Source organism: Oncorhynchus kisutch, linkage group LG10, assembly GCF_002021735.2.
Source record: "Oncorhynchus kisutch isolate 150728-3 linkage group LG10, Okis_V2, whole genome shotgun sequence".
Classification (NCBI taxonomy): domain Eukaryota; kingdom Metazoa; phylum Chordata; class Actinopteri; order Salmoniformes; family Salmonidae; genus Oncorhynchus; species Oncorhynchus kisutch.
Genome location: NC_034183.2, coordinates 43,962,732 through 43,984,694, shown reverse-complemented (window position 1 = coordinate 43,984,694; position 21,963 = coordinate 43,962,732). Strand labels below are relative to the sequence as shown.

Here is a 21,963-nt window from a genome sequence, read left to right as displayed (position 1 = left end):
AATTACTTTTGTAGCTGGAAACTGCAGTTTTTTTAAATATACATAGGCGTATAGAGGCACATTATCAGCAACCATCACTCCTGTGTTCCAATGGCACGTTGTGTTAGCTAATCCAAGTTCATCGTTTTAAAAGACTAATTGATCATTAGAAAACCCTTTTGCAATTATGTTAGCACAGCTGAAAACTGTTGTGCTGTTTAAAGAAAAATTAAAACTGCCGTTCTTTAGACTAGTTGAGTATCTGGAGCATCAGCATTTGTGGGTTCAATTACAGGCTCAAAATGGCCAGAAACAAAGGACCTTCTTCTGAAACTTGTGAGTCTATTCTTGTTCTGAGAAATGAAGGCTATTCCATGCGAGAAATTGCCAAGAAACTGAAGATCTCGTACAACGCTGTGTTCTACTCCCTTCACAGAACAGCGCAAACAGGCTCTAACCAGAATAGGAAGATGAGTGGAAGGCCCCAGTGCACAACTGTTTTAAAGGCTAATTGATCATTAGAAAACCCTTTTGCAATTATGTTAGCACAGCTGAAAACTGTTGAGCTAAATAAAGAAGCAATACAACTGGCCTTCTTCAGACTAGTTGAGTATTTGGAGCATCACCACATTTAAAACGATTTGATAAAAAAAAAAAAAAAACTAATATTGCAGGCAAATATGATGCGTCAGGGTTACCATGTGCTTTTGGCCTACAGCGTATGCTGTTAGTGGGTAGATGTCTGCCAATTCCTTTCGCTCAATGAAGTTAAGCTTCTGTGTGGATTACAGCTCAAACCCTGTAAGGTGCTCATTATACCAAGCATTCTGACACTTGGAAGTAAAAGCAAATTCACCATGAACAACAATCATTAGAAGTATTTCAACACTGTCTGGTAGACCTCCAGTGGATACGTAAGTTAGGATCTTTCCAACCGAGGAGTTGGTACCATTGCAGTAAAGTGTGTTTGCCATCTGAACAAGTCTCATCTGGAAAATAAAATTGTACTGCTTCCTTTATGTCATCCTTTAACACTTCCAAAGCAACAGTGGACAGCTTTGTGGCAGATAGGGCAGGCTTGGTGCCAAGCAGATGTTATTATTTGTTTTTATTTTTTCTGAAGCAATAACATGCAAAACATTAAACAGGACAGCCAGAGGGATTCCACAAAGAAATAAGAGGAGAACCCCCCCACCCCCCCCAAAAAACCTGAATCCATATTATTTCAATTCAAATACAGACATGTAGGGAATACATTTTTTGCCATTTTGTTTTGTATACGCATTAATGACTCTAAATCGTTTTCCAAATCATGACAGAGTTTGATACAGCTAGTGCCACCATTTTAACAGAGTTCTAATAGTATCAACAAAAAAATGACCAAACTTCAAAATGCTTAATACCTGTCTAGGACTGGGGTTCCGCTAGCGGGTGATCTGGAAGCAGAGCGATACCAGAGAAGGTGGGGGCTACGGCTTTACGGTGTCCCCGAGGACCAGGGTGAGAATGTGAAGCATATAGTAAGAGACATCTGTATATTCCATCCGCTGTGCCTTCAACCGGCCTCTGTCGGAGCATCCGCTTCTACTAGCCCCGGGCTACTAACTTTAAACGCCATGTCGCCCGCGTGCTATCATAGTAGCGACTACTCCGCGGCTTCCCTGTTCCATCTATTGCTGCCCCCTTTACCCTATGATCACTTGGCTACATAGCTGATGCCTGCTGGACTGTCCATTAATCACGGTTTATCTGTTGGCCCAAGCCACAAACTCAGACCCTGTGTGTAGTTAACCGACCCTCTCTGCCCATTCATCTCCATTTTACCTGTTGTTGTTTTAGCTGATTAGGTTTTGTTGTCTCACCCATTGTTGTTTTAGCTAGCTCTCCAAATTAACACCTGGGATTACTTTATGCCTCGCTGTATGTCTCTCTCATATGTCAATATGCCTTGTATACTGTTGTTTAGGTTAGTTATCATTGTTTAAGTTTACAATGGAGCCCCTAGTTCCACTCATTATACCTCTGATACCTCCCACACATGCTGTGACCTCACCCATTATAACCAGCTTATCCAGAGATACAACCTCTCTTATCATCACTCAGTGCCTGGGCTTACCTCCGCTGTACCCGCACCCCTACTGTCATAACTCTCCTGTGAAGATCGGAAGGATCGGGTTGCAGTGGGTCCACTCCACAGCGCCCTCTCTCTCTCCCACAGAGGGAGAGGGGGAGGGGGCCACTTTATTGTGGTCATAAAATACACTGCCTCTTTGCTCTGTAGTGTTTGAGATTAGAATGTAACTGTGGAACACAGAGAGACACTTGGACATTAAAAGGTTGAATAATTGAACATATTTCTGTATACCAAGCAGTTGAAATGGTCCTTGGACATTTAAGTCATGTCGAGTTTGTTTCATTTGGTGATCTCATGAAGGACAGGAAACACGCATCACTGTGTCTTTCGTTGTGTACACTTCTCAATTATGGTGCTTACATCTACATTTTGTGAAACGTATATGATTAAATATGAAACTATTTGTGAAAAGATGTAATGTGATGTTAACCTTCTAAATGAGAAAATTGTGTTCATATGAAGCCTTAACTAAATCAGTGGCCACGCCCACGTGAGCACAGACATTACCTCAGCGTCATGAACCGCCTCTTCTCCCAAAAGTGTATAAAACCACTCATGACAAAATGTACGTTTCATGCCAAAGAGAGCCACGGTAAGCCGGATGTCACGAATGGTTAAGAAATCCACAAACTAGAGTCAGTTGAAATGGTTTCTAAAACATGTCAGTGATGCTGGTCTGTGAAGTAGATGTCCTAACTGACTTGCCAAAACTATAGTTTGTTAACAAGAGTGGTTGAAAAACAAGTTTTAATGACTCCTACCTTAGAATATGTAAACTTCCGACTTCAACTGTACCCCTTAAAATACCCCTTAAGAGAGGAATAATAAGTCATGTCAAACTGTGTAGAATTGCAGGAAATGCATTTTAAAATGTCCCCCCAAAATTTACCCTGTCTACTGTTCGTCCCCCCCAATATCTACACCACAAATTCACCCTTGCCTTGAATCATATGGAGCTGCACCGAAGTAGGTCTATCACTCCCGTTATATTCCCTAACGTGAACGCAGCAACCTTGAATCGTGTCGAGTTTCCTCCCGCTAAAGTTTCAACTTAATGGTTGAAACTTAATGGTTCTACCTCATCAACTTGTCTTAGATTTCCATTTTCATTCCCCTACACCACATTCACACCCAGCAGTCCCCACCAGCTACACACATACACAACATCTACAAGTTATTTAGGTCAGTAAGGGAAGAGGCGTAGCATGCCTGGTGAGATACATATGTCTGTCAGAGCTGTATATTAGCTGATTGAATAGACAGTTTATGGACTGTGACTGATCATAAGTTTCACTGAAACATACTATTGACCACAAGAGGGAGACAAATGCCAGTAAAACCAACAATATGACAGAGCCAAGACTGTGGACAGAGCCAAGGTTTTCCCAGACAACTAGCCTGAGTTTAGCTATGCAGAGCTCAGTTATTAGAGTTAATTAAACACTATATCCCTTGGCAGGGATCCAGGGCAGGCCATCACACAAACATTGATATAAATGCATGACATAATATAACCCATGACAGCATAGTCATAACACCACAGAACACAACAAACCCACCTATATAAGCATAGTGAACACTTCCAATCCCCATCATCTGATCCATATTGAAAACATGTTTACATGTTGTTTGCACATGGTGACAGAAACACATCACGCAACACCTTTCAGAGAGAGAGCTGCCAGTCAATGTGACACAGTATTGTATACCTTTGCAACCGCTTAAGAGGCATACAGAAATCTCAAGACTATTCAGTCCAGTCATATGTCAGCCTCTGTCTTTGAATGGAAAGCTTAGACGACCCTCCTCTTTTCTCTTTTCAACCTAGAGGCCAAGTCTCTAGTCACAAAGGACCTGTCCAATTATGATTCACTCCTTTCTACCTTTCTCATGTCCTTCCATGTGACACACAAACACGCACTCTCAAACACATAGATGCAGTTGTGCACACACACACACCTTTCTCATGTCAAGCATTTATTTTGTGTTCCTCATAGTGAATGTGCCAATTGGACCAGGGCTATATGACACTGCTAAAGAGGACTGGATCTGAATAACAGTTATGAGCATTACAATAGTATTTTTTTAAATGTTCTACACTAGGACAGGTCATTCCATGTGTGCAGTGAACACATGGACATACTCTAAGTAAGAAACAACAAAACATCTCTATCAAAGTCTTCTGATCAGTGAGAGTGGGTGTATTTAATCCCAGGCCTAATGATGATTACTGTAACAGTCAGACTTGACTGAAGAGTGCTTGTCACGTGGGACATTTCACTCCATTTGCTAACCCCTCATTGGTGCCAAACACATATTGAAAATGTTTGCTAACATTTCTGTGAGTCATTTGCTAGTGTGTATAAGCATAATCCTGTTGTTAGAGCCTTAACATGCATTACAGTTGTTGCATAAAAGATCACAGGCGATACAAAATTGTAACATTGTGTATAGTTGAAAGTTACTTTGTGTCGCCGACCTGTACTCACCGCAGTGGATTGCTTGTGGACTGATAAGGGAGCGCCGGTCATGTCCATAGACATCCAGCAGGTTAGTAAGCATAGTAATGAAAATCTTCTATGTTGAAGAGGGGTATTTGTGTTTTCTTAATATCTTTATGTTTCCTGAATGGGTATGCCGAGTGTTGAAGCGCATAGCGTGTAAAAAGCATCTGTCCTCGGTTGCAACACTCACTGCCGAGTTCCAAACTGCCTCTGGAAGCACCATCAGCACAATAACTGTTTGTCAGGAGCTTCATGAAATGGGTTTCCATGGCCGAGCAGCCGCACACATGCCTAAGATCACCACGCGCAATGCCAAGCGTCGGCTGGAGTGGTGTAAAGCTTGTCGCAATTGTACTCTGGAGCAGTGTAAACGTGCTCTCTGAATCACGCTTCACCATCTGGCAGTCCGACGGATAAATCTGGGTTTGGCGGATGCCAGGAGAATGTTACCTGCCCGAATGCATAGTGCCAACTGTAAAGTTTGGTGGATGAGGTCTGTGGCTGTTTTTCATGGTTTGGGCAAGGCCCCTTAGCTCCAGTGAAGGTAAATCTGAACGCTACAGCATGCAATGACATTATAGACAATTCTGTGCTTCCAACTTTGTGGCAACAGTTTGGGGAAGGCCCTTACCTGTTTCAGCATGACAATAACCCATTGCACAAAGCAAGTTCCATACAGAAATGGTTTGTTGTGATCGGTGTGGAAGAACTTGACTGGCCTGCATAGAGCCCTGACCTCAACCCCATCGAACACCTTTAGAATGAATTGGAACGCCGACTGCGAGCCAGGCCTAATCGCCCAACATCAGTGCCCGACCTCACTAATGCTCTTGTGGCTGAATGGAAACAAGTCCCTACAGCAATGTTCCAACATCTAGTGGAAAGCCTTCCCGGAAGAGTGGAGGATGTTAAAGCAGCAAACGGGGGACCAACTACATATTTGATTTTGGAATGAGATTTTTTTGATGAGCAGGTGTTTACATACTTGTGGCCATGTAGTGTATTATGTATTGGCCATTGATATTTAAATGAGTAAATTGATTGATTATTGAGTGGAATATTATGATGAAATACCTGTTTAAGTGGATTTTGGATTATCACAGTTTTAGGGGTTGGGCTTTTTTTAGTTCAGGTTGCTCTAGTCCAGGGCTGTTCAATGTCGGTCCTGGAGGGCCAAAACATTTCTGGTTTTCATCCTCTCCTTCTAATAAGGTACTAATTCTGACCTGGGACATCAAGTGAGTGCAATTAACTACCAGCTTGAAGAAAAAGAACAGAAGCGTTTCGGCCCTCCGGGACCGGAATTGAACAGCCCTGCTCTAGTCTATGCGGATGTTCAGGAGAGCTTACTTAGGCAGGAGTGACATATTGTCCTCGTGCTCTCCTAGACTCATCTGCATGAGGAATGATTGACACTGTAAAAAGTTATAGGCTAGGTGCTCTGCCTATTTTAAAGTTGCTTTGCCATAATTGGACATTTAGTTTATTTGGTTACTATTTTGAAAGTCTATTTCAGTGTTGTTCATCAACATATTTTGGATCCAGCTTTATTCACCTTCTGCACCTGTAAATAAAGACCATAATTTTGCACCTGACTCCTGATGCTTCGCACCCCCCTGACAAGACTGTAGGGTCCACTATCCTCATATTTTTATTTAAATACATACCCCTGTCACTTTATTTCATGTTTTTATGAGGATGGTATCCAAACGCCAATGTGTTCATTTCTGTGTCACTCACCGCTAACAGAACAAAACGGACCTTTTTTCTTCAAAAGGAGCTAACTGATCTCAGAATAACCCTGATGACAAACAGGAAGTGAAGGGCTGTGCTGCGTGGGCGGTTTTGTGACATGTTTCCCTCCCCGTGTCAGATGGTGCAGAGAAGAAAGCCTAGGCCTACACAGCGTGACGGTTAAAAGGCCTACTACTGTTGCTGCATGTGTATCATATCGGCACCACTTCCACCTCCAGCTCTCACACATTATACACTCACTGGAAGGGATGCGTCATCTAGGATCTCTTGTTTTTATGCTGTTGTTACAAAGTCTACACAAGGCCCTTAATACTTCAGGCCCTTAATACTTCTCAGGAAGGACATGACAATCCAACAATGGATGGATGGATGCCTACCATAGAGGGCCTTCTTTACAAATGTTATCCAAAACACCACCAAAAACCACAGATTCTGGGGCAAAATACTTCTACACAGGACGATTTTTTTAATATTACCTTTCTTCCACAAAAGCAACCATTACATCCTCCCTTCTTCCCACGAGAACATACTGCATAAGGAAAGGATCATATTTCCAATATTAATGTCTCTTTTATGATTGTCAGGCTGTCATGTCACTGTTGTTGACTACCTATTGTTGTCATGTCAGTAGACTTAGTGTCTAGGTCAGGGGTCCCTGCAGAAAAGAAACAGCATAGAGCAGCATGGTCTGGAGACCAGTCATCGTTGTGTTTTCGCTGAAGACCTGCCTTCATTGTGTTTTCGCTGAAGACCTGCCTTCATTGTGTTTTCGCTGGAGACCAGCCTTCATTGTGTTTTCGCTGGAGACCAGCCTTCATTGTGTTTTCGCTGAAGACCTGCCTTCATTGTGTTTTCGCTGGAGACCAGCCTTTGTTGTGTTTTCGTTGAAGACCAGCCTTTGTTGTGTTTTCACTGGAGACCTGCCTTGTGTTTTCGCTGGAGACCTGCCTTCGTTGTGTTTTCGCTGGAGACCAGCCTTTGTTGTGTTTTCGTTGAAGACCAGCCTTTGTTGTGTTTTCGTTGAAGACCAGCCTTTGTTGTGTTTTCGTTGAAGACCAGCCTTTGTTGTGTTTTCGTTGAAGACCAGCCTTTGTTGTGTTTTCGCTGGAGACCTGCCTTCATTGTGTTTTCGCTGGAGACCAGCCTTTGTTGTGTTTTCGTTGAAGACCAGCCTTTGTTGTGTTTTCGCTGGAGACCTGCCTTCATTGTGTTTTCGCTGGAGACCTGCCTTCATTGTGTTTTCGCTGGAGACCAGCCTTTGTTGTGTTTTCGTTGAAGACCAGCCTTTGTTGTGTTTTCGTTGAAGACCAGCCTTTGTTGTGTTTTCGCTGGAGACCAGCCTTTGTTGTGTTTTCGCTGGAGACACGCCTTCATTGTGTTTTCGCTGGAGACACGCCTTCATTGTGTTTTCGTTGAAGACCAGCCTTTGTTGTGTTTTTGCTGGAGACACGCCTTCGTTGTGTTTTGGACACATAAGCTGGTCACCATTATATGCTGGTCACCCGCAAAACCAGCATCAAGTCACATTATGCTGGCTTGCAAAGTGATGTCTGTTTGGAATCCAGCTTGACTGGGGATGTTTTGTAACTTGAAATAGATGCAAACCCACAGAATGACTGCCAGGGTTAGAAAGATGAATAAATGAGACTACCTAACATCTATACTGGAACAACCATTTCAGTAACAGGTGCAATAGTTTAGAAACATGTATGCTACTACTTATCTTTGCATAGCATGGAAGTGAAATAAATACAATTTTGTGTATGTCTAGTAGATATGTCTAGATGTTGTTTTTAGGCACTGACTGGATAGCCTACAGATACTATAAACAGAATCCTTTGTGGGACCACTTTCAAAGGCGAGTGAGTATACAGAATAAACTAGATATCCCAAATAGTGTTGTGTTTGCATTGGCTCAAATAAGCTATACAGTACTAACTCAGCCAGCCAGGAGGACCTGTAGGTGAGGATGGGGGAGATGACTGATGAATTGTTTCATCCAAGAGAGAGGTTTCATCTGTGCAGGGGTTCAAAATCATCAGTAAAATAGAAAAAAGGGGGAAAAAAGAGTGGTAGCATTAGCCAGCCCTAAGCCAGATAACATTATCATAACAACAACATCTTACTGGGCAAAGGGTAACTAGAGGGCCCTGCCTTGATTGGTTAACTGATAGATAGATATTTTTCAATAAACTGCATAATAAATAAATGTGACTGGTCAATTGTGTGAGTCAGGGGCTGGGCCAAAGCCCGTAGGTGGCCCAAGAGGTAAACAAATATACAAATAAAAAGCATTTTATATATACAGTTTTCACAAAGTCTGCTGCCTTAGTTTCTATGATAGCAATTTGCATATACTCCAGATGTTATGAAGAGTGATCAGATGAATTGCAATTAATTGCAAAGTCGCTCTTTGTCATGCAAATGAACTGAATTTGCAAAAAACATCTGAATCCCCAAAAAACTGAATCCCCAAAAAACATTTCCACTGCATTTCAGCCCTGCCACAAAAGGACCAGGTGACATCATGTCAGTGATTCTCTCACACTCTCACAGGTGTGAGTGTTGACGAGGACAAGGCTGGAGATCACTCTGTCATGCTGATTGAGTTCGAATAACAGACTGGAAGCTTCAAAATGAGGGTGGTGCTTGGTATCATTGTTCTTCCTCTGTCAACCATGGTTACCTACAAGGAAACACGTGCCGTCATCATTGCTTTGCACAAAATGGGCTTCACAGGCAGGGATATTGCTGCCAGTAAGATTGCACCTGAATCAACCATTTATTGGATCATCAAGAACCTCAAGGAGAGTGGTTCAATTGTTGTGAAGAACAAGGCACCCAAGAAAGTCCAGCAAGTGCTGGTCAATTGTCTCCTAAAGTTGATTCAGCTGTGGGATCAGGGCACCACCAGTACAGAGCTTGCTCAGGAATGGCAGCAGGCAGGTGTGAGTGCATCTGCACGCACAGTGAGGCAAAGACTTTTGGAGGATGGCCTGGTGTCAAGAAGTGCAGCAAAGAAGCCACTTCTCTCTAGGAAAAACATCAGGGACAGACTGATATTCTGCAAAGGGTACAGGGAGTGCTGAGGACTGGTGTAAAGTCATTTTCTCTGATGAATCCCCTTTTTGGGGCATCCGGAAAAAAGCCTGTCCGGAGAAGACAAGGTGAGCGCTACCATCAGTCCTGTGTCATGCCAACAGTAAAGCATCCTGAGACCATTCATGTGTGAGGTTGCTTCTCAGCCAAGGGAGTGGGCTCACTCACAATTTTGCCCAAGAACACAGCCCTGAATAAAGAATGGTACCAACACATCCCCGAGAGCAACTTAACCCAACTATCCAGGAACAGTTTGGTGACGAACAATGCCTTTTCCAGCATGATGGAGCATGTTGCTATAAGGCAAAAGTAATAACTAAGTGGCTCGGGGAACAAAACATCGATATTTTGGGTCCATGGCCAGGAAACTCCCCAGACCTTAATCCCATTGAGAACTTGTGGTCAATCCTCAAGAGGCGGGTGGACAAACAAAAACCCACAAATTCTGACAAACTCCAAGCATTGATTATGCAAGAATGGGCTGCCATCAGTCAGGATGTGGCCAAGAAGTTAATTGACAGCATGCCAGGGCGGATTGCTAGAGGTCTTGGAAAAGAAGGGTCAACACTGCAAATATTGATTATTTGCATCAACTTCATGTAATTGTCAATAAAAGCCTTTGACAGTTATGAAATGCTTGTAATTATACTTCAGAATTCCATAGTAACATCTGACAAAAATATCCAAAGACACTGAAGCAACAAACTTATTGGAAATGAATAAAGTTCTCAAAAACTTTGGCCACGACAGTACAGTGAAGTGAGGCTAGCACTGGAGTAATATGATACAATTTTGGGGCTCTAGTCAAGATTCTAGCAGCTGTATTTAGCACTAACTTAATTTTTGTGTGTGTTTTATCCGGGTAGCCGGAGAGTAGAGCATTGCATTAGTCTAATCTAGAAGTGACCAAAGCATGGATTCACTTTTCTGCATTTTTGCAGTGTTATGAAGATGGAAAAAGGTTGCCCTCTAATATTGTTGATATGTTCATCAAAAGAGAGATCAGGGTCTAGCAGATCTCTTTGTTTCTTGGGACGTAGAACTATTATCTATGTTTTGTCCAAGTTTATAAGTACATTTGACTCTATCAACTTCCACTTCCGCAATCCACTTTTGGGCTCCCGAGTGGCGCAGTGGTCTAAGGCACTGCATCTCAGTGCTTGAGGTGTCACTACAGACCCTGGATCGATTCCAGGCTGTATCAGGAATGGCCGTGATTGGGAGTCCCATAGGGCATCGCACATTTGGCCCAGCGTTGTTAGGGTTTGACCGGGGTAGGCCATCATTGTAAATTGTGGGGCTTTACCATGTTTCATTGAAATGTACAGCTGTGTCGTCCACATAGCAGGGAAAGTTGACATCATGCCCCGTGTATACAAACATAAAACAAGCAGGCGTCTATACCCCCCTGAGATTCTTGAGAGAGCAGTCAAGGAAGTGAGAGAAGGGAAGAAGTCCATTTGAATATATGCCAAAAAAAACATGTACCTGTGTGAAAGAGAGGCTATGACAGAGTAGCAGAGGCTCACAAGGTTTTATCTGATGACACGGAGTCTGAGCTTGCTAAACATATCAAGATTCTTGCGGACCAGTTTAATGGGCTTTAGTAGCTTCAAATGCAGAGAACTTTCCTACGAATTGACACATCAAAACAACATCCCTGTCCCAGACAACTGGTCAAGAAATGGGTAAGTGATATTGAACAGACAGATCTATGTCTGAATGTAGACATACATTTAAGATATGCAATATACCACACCCACATTCCATGAATTAAACTTTGACCTACCAGCACCATCATCCACTGTCACAGGACACCACCACCCACTTACCCCAAAGCTGATCAACTTACCTTGTCCCTATGCTTAACTTACCTCATATCCGGGGTAGGTCGTACCAATAGACCCCCTTTTTTTGGACAAGCAATTTTTTCAAAACTTGTTTTTTACGTGAATTCTAATTATTTCCAGGGATTCACAACATCTTGAATGATATGTAGATATCTTTGTTAGAAATAATACTATATTTCCCTTCATGTAGTGATTCTGAAAGTAAAAAATGGCTCAACATAACCCACTCTCTCCTACCTGGCTAACAGTAGGCTCGTTGGCTGTCAATAAGATAAGAAAAGGCAAACATAGTGAGGGATAAAGAAGGTTTGAGGAAGGCTTTAGGCAATAAAAAGTCATTTATACTCTAATCTTACCATTTTCTATTGCATCTTATATATTTTTTGCTATGGTGATGCGCTGGTTGATTATTATTCATAAGGCAGTCTACAGAAGACAGCTCTACCAAGGTGGCTGCAATGTCAAATGGAGCAGCAGTACCAGTTAGCACCAGGTGGCAGTAGAGGGGTATGAGATACAGTACCATGCATTGTGGCTCTCTGGGAGGTGCTGTGGAGAGTGTTTCTCTCTCTCTCTCTCTCTCTCTCTCTCTCTCTCTCTCTCTCTCTCTCTCTCTCTCTCTCTCTCTCTGCCTCTCTCTCTCTCTCTCTCTCTCTCTGCCTCTCTCTCTCTCTCTCTCTCTCTCTCTCTCTCTCTCTCTCTCTCTCTCTCTCTCTCTCTCTCTCTCTCTCTCTCTTCTGTCTGTCTGCCAGGGAACTAAAGCCTGGGTTCAGAACACACACACATTATACTGGGTTCAGAACACACACACATTATACTGCTCTCTCTGTGTATGCAGAGGGAGCAGTATAATGTGTGTGTGTTCTGAACCCAGGCTTTAGTTCCCTGGCAGACAGACAGAAGAGAGAGAGAGAGAGAGAGGTGAGATATTGAGAGATTTCTAGAATCAAGGCATTCCATTTGGATGTGCAGCACAAACATTATGTTCAATCAGAGGACACAGTAGGGTTCGCTAGACTGAAAGGAAGAGATGGTTACAGAACATAGGAGCCAAACAAACCTTTTGGACTTGTTCACTGCTCTGGATCCTGGTGCATGCCTGATGCCCGGTTCGAAACAATACTTAAACACAGCAGCAAAAATACTGGTGACTTAGTGGCTGCATTCAACTCTCTTCCCTGTGCAGCTTTTCCACCCAGCCGGACAAACAGCTCTGGGAAGAACTTGTTGATTTGTGAGTAACTGAAATGGTCTGTGTAATTTGGGTGAATTACGGTAAATGGAGCACATTCTACTATGTGTGTAATTTGGGGTTATGGAGCTAGAGAACTATTAGAGTGTGCAATTTGAGTTAGCTAAATGTTGGTGTAGCTACATTGATGTGTTTCAAATCATATTTTGGTGAGGGTAGCAGTGTAATTTGCTTTTCATTGTCTTTTTTATTGAGAAAGCAATGAGGGATCAGGATTGAAATATGTTTGCACTCATCAGTACAAAAACTCACTCTAGGTACAATATCACTGTGACATAGCAAAACATGTAGAACAGGATAGCATTGCATTTTGTGTGTGTGTGTGTGTGTGTGTGTGTGTGTGTGTGTGTGTGTGTGTGTGTGTGTGTGTGTGTGTGTGTGTGTGTGTGTGTGTGTGTGTGTGTGTGTGTGTGTGTGGTACAGTGTCTTGGCATGCATGAGGAAATGCAGTGTTAATCTGTGAACCAGTGAGCCACTAACCTTCAGCCTCACACTGACTAGTTGACTGCTTTTTTTAGCACTCTCTAGCTGACACACAAACATACAAACATATGCATACACACACGCACACATATGTGTAACTAACTGGACTAACACAAATTTCATTTGTGGAGTTTCTTTCCTTCTTAATGCGTTTGAGCCAGTCAGTTGTGTTGTGACAAGGGAGGGTTGGTATACAGAAGATAGCCCTATTTGGTAAAAATCCATATTATGGCAAGAACAGCTCAAATAAGCAAAGAGAAACGATAGTCCATCATTGGGGTGGCAGGGTAGCCTAGTGGTTAGGGCGTTGGACTAGTAACCGGAAGGTTCCAAGTTCAAATCCCCAAGCTGACAAGGAACAAATCTGTCCTTCTGCCCCTGAACAGGCAGTTAACCCACTGTTCCTAGGCCGTCATTGAAAATAAGAATTTGTTCTTAACTGACTTGCCTAGTTAAATAAAGGTAAAAATATAAAAATAAAAAAATAAATAACTTTAAGACATGAAGGTCAGTCATTCAGGAAGATTTCAAGAATTTGAAAGTTTCTTAAAGTGCAGTCGTAAAAAGCATGATGCATTATGATGAAACTGGCTCTCATGAGGACCACCACAGGGAAGGAAGACCCAGAGTTACCTCTGCTGCAGAGGATGAGTTCATTCAAGTTACCAGCCTCAGAAATTGCAGCCCAAATAAATGCTTCACAGACTTCAAGTAACAGACACATCTCAACATCAACTGTTCAGAGGAGACTGAGTAAATCAGGCCCGTCATGGTCGAATTGCTGCAAAGAAACCTCTACTAAAGGACACCAACAAGAAGAAGAGACTTGCTTGGGCCAAGTAACACGAGCAATGGACATTAGTCCTTTGGTCTGATGACACTGGTGGCAACTCCTTCAAGACTGTTGGGAAAGCATTCCAGGTGAAGCTGGTTGAGAGAATGCCAATAGTGTGCAAAGCTGTCATCAAGGTAAAGGGTATATATATATATATATATATATATATATGTATATGATGCTTCGTTAGATGAGTGTTTAATCCACGGCAATCTGTTTCTGATTTAAAATAATTTAGATCAGAATGTGTAGTAGCCTAATTTGAACAACAATTTTCCGTAGCAGTACCCCCCATTGAATAATATTGCATGCATTCCACAATACATTATAAAGACTGTTCCCGTCTGCTTTACACCTTACAATTTTGATATCTCGGCCTATGTTGATATTCTGAATAGATAGATACTTCATTAATCCACAACCTCCAAGGCTATTTATCAAAGATGAGTTATGTCAACACAGCCGTCTAGAGGGAAACAGAAAACATTAGCGAGATGTTTTCCTGAAATAGAAAACATCTCGTTTTTCCACTTGTTGAGGCAGTAGCAGCATTGGAGGAGGAACCGCAACAGTTTCTTTCTGCTCTCTGGTTGACGGCTTCTTATTATTAGCATTGCATAGCTGCTTCTCTCGCTCTGCAATAGAAAAAAAGGAGAACCAAGGCACTCTTCATAGCGCTCTTCAAAGTTCCTTTATTGCTATGGCATGTTCAGTGGAACAACTTTTAAAACTCTGACTCGTTTCGGCATGGCTTTCGTCAAGGAGTGAGGTTGTTAGTTTGTGTCTGTGCTTAAGTTCTTAATAGCCCCACAGGAAAATCACAGAACCAACAGCTGCATTGGCAATTTCCACTCTGACTCTCCACAGCTCTCAGAAACACCTGACTACTGCACAATGTGACAGGAAGCGGTTTTATGTCTGTTTATATCCCACCTGAAACCATGTTACCACATAAAGCACAACCACAGTGACTCTAGACACGTGGCAGGCAAAGGAATGAGCTGTAGTACAGCTTTTAACATAATGTGTGTGTGATTATGTAACTTGTGAGGGAGGACAATGAAGTTGTATTATATTTGTGTTTGTCTGGTTATTATCATGTCATAGTACGGTAATTGATTGATGTAATAACATGGAAGTTTATACATTGAGCAGATTAATACTGTTAGGATTATTTTTGATTTCAACATCTACTCTTCTAATGTCAAATGAAAAGATACAGTCCATTGGGCTAATAATGGTCATAAAATATTTCCCTGGTTATTTCCTCAAAATTAACCCATAAGAGCATACATGTGGAACTGGACAATTAGCACTTCCTGTATTTTTGTATTGATGTGTGATATTTGGTGTTCAAAGAAATGTGTATCGGAAGGAAAAGGATTCACTCAGGTAAATTTATTAAATGCAATATAATTGACCAGATCTTGAAGTCTTTAAGCCAAGGCATGAGTCATTTACATTGATATACAGTTCTAACAGGCCAATAAAACAGATGAATGTCTGAAAACGATACTTTTATAGATTATAGATTATTGATTATAGAGCCAAAAGCTGCATGATGATTTTCCTAGTTGAAGTGGCTGACTGTAACATTATGAAACCCCATCTATGATGGGTCAAAAATACAAAACAAAAAAAATAAACCGAATCAGAAGAAAATAAGAACTCACAAAATAAAATTCAGGTTTATTGTCATACAAGAAATTCACACATACATTACACAGACCATAACAGACAGCCATTTAACAGACAGAAAATAAACCTATTTTCTTTGGCCTTGCCATCTCATACAAACCAACTTTGTATGGTACAACTAAAGTACAATTACAAAGTTACTGGAATGCTTTGAATATAATTATTTTCTGAAATGTGTACAAGTTTGTGTTGAGATAGCATGGCATGGTCAAACCACAAATAAAGTCTATTTCATAGAGAAGCATCAACTTCAAAGCACCGTTTGGTAACCAGAGATCACTGTCGAAAAATGGCTGACCTCCTAACAATATGTACAAAAATATAAAATGTAAATAAAAATACAAACAAATTCTCATTTTAAAGTACTGTATCTTGTTAAGAAGGTAGAACTTTGAAGTCTTGGGTTTTCTAAAAAAAAATTGCAGTTTTGTGTGTGTGTACACGGACGTTGAACTCTACTTGATGATGACCACAGTTTCCCTCCAAAACGTTCGGCGCTTAAGGAGAGAGGTTGCAGCAGCTTCCAGGGAGTTGAACACACAACTCTTAATCATCGGCGGTTTTCTGCTTCTTTGTTCCAACATCATCCTGCAAAGAACAAGTCAATATGTGATCAGTCATTTCAGTTTCTACATGTAAATGCAATAGATAGATTCAAGTTGTTGCATTACCTCGTCATCATCGTCATCTTCTGCCACCCTCTTGCCTGCACGACCCTCGACCTCATCGTCCTCATCTTCTTCATCAACTTCAGAGAGGAAGGCAGGTTTAGATTCTTGCAGTTACAGTTTATGACACATAGAGGGCGCTCCAACAAAACAATTTCTCAGGCAGACTGCTTCAGACTAGTACAGGCAAATACACATCACTGCCACTAGGTGCATATGTCAACATGTAATGGATACTCTGTCTTCCTAGCGTTGTGAAAGACCAGATCACTTACCCTCAGCATCATCTTCCTCATCCTCCTCCTCTCCCACATCATCATCATCCTCCTCTAGATCATTGTCTTGATCACCATTCTCCTCAGCCTCCTGTGGAACAACAATACAATGCATCCGATATGTTTGTCTCCAGGGAAGAATAAATGTTGGATGACACTATTATTTCGAAGTGAAAGTAATAACCAGATGATATCTTGTTAGTAATAAAAACAAAAGAAAACATGAGTTGCCTCAGATTTACTTCTACAAATACCTTTTCATAAGGATAATGAAGAAGACAGGTGAGAACAGGTGTAAAGAAGCTGATAGTTCCATCTTAAAAGTAAAATGTGGAAAAGGGTCTATTAAAGGTAAAGTCTTAAAGGTGAAGTCTTACAGCTTTTCCATTGGCTGGGGTCTCTTTTCCATTTTCTGCCTCTTCAACAAGCTTCTTCTCTTTTAGGTCCTGGGGAAAAGTGAACATGAGAGACTATGTTTAAGTCGTGTTGTTTGTCACATGTTGGATAAAATATCTATCACAGGTTCAATCAAGGTTTCACGCCTTCAGATTTATTTCTAGAGTTGATTGTGGTTTTGATGACTTCTACCTAAATGAGCGGAAGGTTGAGAAGGTTGTCACATGCACACGCACACACACACACACATACACACCCCCTCTCTCCCTCCAACCTCATCTAAACCTGTGAATGCTTTCGTTTTTCATTTGAAATGCAACACTTTGATCCTAAACCTATTGGTTGCTTTTCTGCTCTACTCCCCGACAACTTTTGGAGATCTAATAGAAGTGTTGCATCCTGACAGCATGATGGAATTGAGTTCAACGATAACTGTAGTTCAGTCAAGGACCCATCTAATGGGACGCTATGAAGACACGCCCGGAAAAAGACTACAATTCCCGTTGAACCCTGGTAGGTTATTTTAACACAGCCAATAAGAGCGTGCAAACGAACACTACCAGAAGGAGGCTGACTAAATTAACTCCAGGGAAGTGAGACAATAGCGCATAGAAGGGATATGCGTTTGATGGACTTTCCATTCTACAAATGAAGACAATTATGTTTGTAATCAATCAAAAACCAATCTGATCGGGTGTTGCAGGCTATGTTTAGGCCTTTCACTTGAAGGACAAAAGCACTTTTTCCAATAGCCCTTTTTAGTGCCCAAAATAAAATAAAGATTTTCTTACGGTCATTAGTTTTAACATCTTCCAATAAGGACATTTATTCTTTCGTCTGAGTAATGCTGAGCCCATACGCCGGTAAGCAGCTACATCTCCCTGTACCCTCCACCTTCAACAATACATTTACATGCCAATATTGTATTGTAGCCTACCTATAGGCAACTACGCACAGCGGCGCCGCCGCTCCAACAGCGAAGGAAACTAAGCATACTTTTCATCCTATAGGCTAACAGAGAGACATCAACATACTAGCTTTGTTTTATCATCACCGGGGATCGTTTGAGCAGCATATGGTCCCTTGTGACTCAGTTGGTAGACCATGGTTTTGGGTTCGATTCCTACGGGGGACCAGTACGGGAAGAAAGTACGAAACCTCACTACTGTTATTCGTTCTGGATAAGAGTGTCTGCTAAATTACTAAAATTGTTAAATGTAAGAAGTAGCGCGCTATTGGTTCAGCAGGTAGATACTATGCCTTCAAGAGGCAGTGTTGGTTTTGTCGTGAACGCCCCCCGCCCCCTCTCTCTCTCTCTCTCGCTCTCTCACTCACTCTCTCTCGCTCTCTCTCTCTCTCTCTCTCTCTCTCTAAATAGGGTTACGCTGTAAAGGAGCTGGTGTGTGTGAGTGAGAGAGAGAGAGAGAGAGAGAGAGAGAGAGAGAGAGAGAGAGAGCGAGAGAAAGAGGTAATGGACACAGTTCAACTTTTCGCTCGCACTCACGTCAGACACTGGTTATTCCTATCGTTATTGGCGCCACCAAAGCCCACATATACACTCAACTGATGCTCTTAAACCGGAAGGCTCCGGAGCTCCGATCGAGGCACTGTCACATTGCGCGCAGACAAGCCTGGTGGAATGAACACATCGGGTGGCTTATCCATGTCAATACAGCCGTAAATCACTCAACATTAACACTGAGCTTTAATACAGGAGCAGCTATCATTACTCCGTTTGCAGTTATGCAAAAATAATTACGGTCTTAAACCTTAAACCTCCCTCTCTATATCATCTCGTACTTAGGTCGGGTATAATTGTTTTATGTTGGTTACGTTGTTAAACATTTACGCGCTGTTTAAATCCATTTCACCTCATTCTGTATTCTAAAAGGCGCGATGCTTTTATGCCCGAGCCATTCCCCATAAACTTCTATATCAATATCATATACTCCATGAAACCACATCCAAAAACAATGGTATATATTCAAGTAGCAAGTTATGACAGACCGGTGCGTGGAACAAAATCGGAGAACGGATCAATAGTCACTGTAGCAGCCGCGATTGCGTCCGGTAACTGCTATGATATTAGATGTAAACAAAGGTAATTAATCAAAATGGTAAACCAGACGTGCGTGTGTGATTGAGTTATTCAAAAGAGCAGAAAATCGGTGTTCGAGAGAACGGACACGTTAGCATAAACAAAGAACCGCGCGCAGACTGTTATACTCCGGGCAAAAAAAGGCATCGCTTGGCGTGTATGTTTCAATAGACTAGTGAGTGAGTGCAACTTCCGATAAATATTGTTTGCCTACATTTTATCTAATATAACAGAGATCTCCAATAAAACGGTTTCTATTCCAATATCCGCAACAGAAGACACATCCAAAGCCAGTTAGGTTTAATGAAGCTCGGCTGAACACTTGTTCCAGCTTCCGATAGTTGTTCTCCATTCAAAATCTTTAGTCCGGAATAGATTTAAATGAAAGAAAGTGTAGAAGTTGTCATTTATTCATCACTCAGGTCACAAATTGCCGTCCACTTACCTTGGCAGAGATCTCCGTACTAGTTTCGACTTTTGCGTCAGCCATGTTTCTGTCTTAGCCTAATGTAACAAATGTTGAGATCATAAAAAATATTTATAAATAATGATACAATCCACTCAGTCCGACCACTGTAAAAGAAAAAAAGATAGTGCCAGTGGCATATGGCTCGATAGGGGAACCTTTAATATACAGTTCTGGGTGGAGTCGGGGGACGGCCAGTGCGTTATGATTGGTCCATAATTAGGAACATTTCTAGCCCGGATTGGTCCGAGGGGAACAATGGACAGTATTTTCAGAGAGGCGCTCACGCCCCCTAACCAGTCTCTCCGAATCATTGCTTTCACGAGTAGTTGTCCGCCCCACCGCGCTGGGATCGATGACCCCCATAGCATAAGCTACTCTCTGTCAACACAAGATTACATCAAATCACATTTTATTGGTCAAATACACATGGTTAGCAGATGTTAATGCGAGTGTAGCGAAATGCTTGTGCTTCTAGTTCTGACAGTGCAGTAATATCTAACAAGTAATCTAACAATTTCCCAACAACGACCTAATACACACAAATCTAAAAGGGTGAATGAGAATACGTACATGTAAATATGTGGATGAGGGATGGCGGAGCGGCATAGGCAAGGTGCAATAGATGGTATAAAATACAGTTAATACATTTTATATGAGTAATGTAAGATATGTAAACATGATTAAAGTTGCATTATTTAAAGTGGCATTGTTTAAAGTGACTAGTGATCCATTTATTAAAGTGGCCAGTGATTGGGTCTCAATGTAGGCAGCAGCTTCTCTGAGTTAGTGATTGCTGTTTAGCAGTCTGATGGCCTTGAGATAGAAGCTGTTTTTCAGTCTCTCGGTCCCAGCTTTGATGCACCTCGCCATCTGGATGGTAGCGGTGTGAACAGGCATTTGTCAAAGTGAACGATTCTCAGGTCAGTATGTAATATATGCCAATATTCAATTGCAACTCCCACATAGGATATGTCCAATAGTGGACAGATGGATGCAGTTCTAAACTACTGCATTGGGCAACATGTAACACACACATCCGCAGTTGTTATATGTAATAACACATCAATCATTACTTAAAAAGGTTATGTAATGTTTATTATATGAGGTGTTGCTGGTTGACCCTGCTTGCACTTTCATTTGACTGATATAGACGTCTAGTTTGCTAAAATACATATCTTTATATTCTGTATATGAATAAATGTAGCCTAAATAATGTAATGAAGAAATCTCTCTCTCTCTCTCTCCGCACCCCTCCTCTTCTCTATCTACGCCCCTCCCTCTCTCTTCTCTCCCCCCCCCCCCCTCTCTCTCTCTCCGCACCCCTCCCCTTCTCTATCTACGCCCCTCCCTCTCTCTTCTCTCTCTCTCTCCCCCCCCCCCTCTCTCTCTCTCTCCGCACCCCTCCTCTTCTCTATCTACGCCCCTCCCTCTCTCTTCTCCCCCCCCCCTCTCTCTCTCTCTCTCCGCACCCCTCCCCTTCTCTATCTACGCCCCTCCCTCTCTCTTCTCTCTATTTCTCTCTCTCTCTCTCGCGCGCGCGCTCTGGAAACCGAAATGCGCCCTTTTCCGCGGGTAAAAGCTTCCCTTTCCCGGCGCAGACATTATTGTGTTTTTGTGTGAGTGAAGGTCGACGCCACCAAGATTTACTTCAGAAAGATGTTTAGAGCATATTTGTTGGAGGATCCGTTGTTTAGAAATAGCAACCAGTCAGGAAATTAATTAATATGCTACTTTATGCACATACTTTATGCACACTGTGCAGACATTTGGCACAAAGAAAAAAATGAGGTCATAATGAGTTTAACCTATAGCCTACTACACCAAGGAGTCAAGGACTATAAAGATATAGAAAAAAAGAAAAAAAGATTGCACATTGTCAGAAAACAAATGTAAAAGTGCTGCATAGTGATTCCGTTTATGCATGAGTGCGCCATTGAAATAAAAGGAGATACTTACCTCACCAAGATGGCCTTTTCCAAGTGCCATATGTCGTCGTGATTGTAAAAGAACTAACCTCATTGGTAGATGAACTGGAGCAAACATAAACCTGACGCTTTGCCCCCATGGATTGGATAGTCCGACTTTCAATCAAATGTAGTACTCCACTAGGGGTGTTTGCAAAACCTGGAGAGTGTGGAATTATTTATTTAAAACCCGCAGTACTGGATAGCACAAAGTTACTAGATGCTGATATATGTTAATTCATGATTTTGAATAAAGAATCTATTTTAAATGGCCTATTGAGACAGTTGGGCTATGCACCATATAGTATGATCCCATTGACAAAGGGCACAGATGTCAGTAGTTAGTTGCAACAGCTGTACCTAGGGTCATATTTATTAGGCATTTGCACATAACAATATTTGTGGTTGTTATTTTCTGTAGTGAATAAAATAGGAAAAAGAGAATGGAAAAAAGTTTTGTGTGTTAACAAAAAATATTCTACATTTGCAAAGAACTGCATGTTT

General features: G+C 41.8%; 1 protein-coding gene across 2 annotated transcripts; it reads right to left on the bottom strand.

The window, feature by feature from the left end:
* Positions 1 to 15,274: 15,274 nt before the first annotated feature.
* Positions 15,275 to 19,642, bottom strand: LOC109898178 (prothymosin alpha). 2 transcript variants are annotated; one of them, XM_020493027.2, is made up of 5 exons: positions 19,472 to 19,642; positions 16,910 to 16,978; positions 16,533 to 16,623; positions 16,261 to 16,337; positions 15,275 to 16,177 (listed from the first exon to the last, which is right to left on the bottom strand). In XM_020493027.2, the coding sequence occupies exons 1-5, from the start codon at positions 19,514 to 19,516 to the stop codon at positions 16,136 to 16,138; spliced, it is 324 nt and encodes a 107-aa protein (XP_020348616.1). In that variant the 5' UTR covers positions 19,517 to 19,642; the 3' UTR covers positions 15,275 to 16,135. The 2 variants fall into 2 exon arrangements, with proteins under 2 accessions (XP_020348616.1, XP_020348615.1); XM_020493026.2 differs by lacking the exon at positions 19,472 to 19,642 and adding an exon at positions 17,963 to 18,185.
* Between the last annotated feature and the right edge of the window lie 2,321 nt (positions 19,643 to 21,963).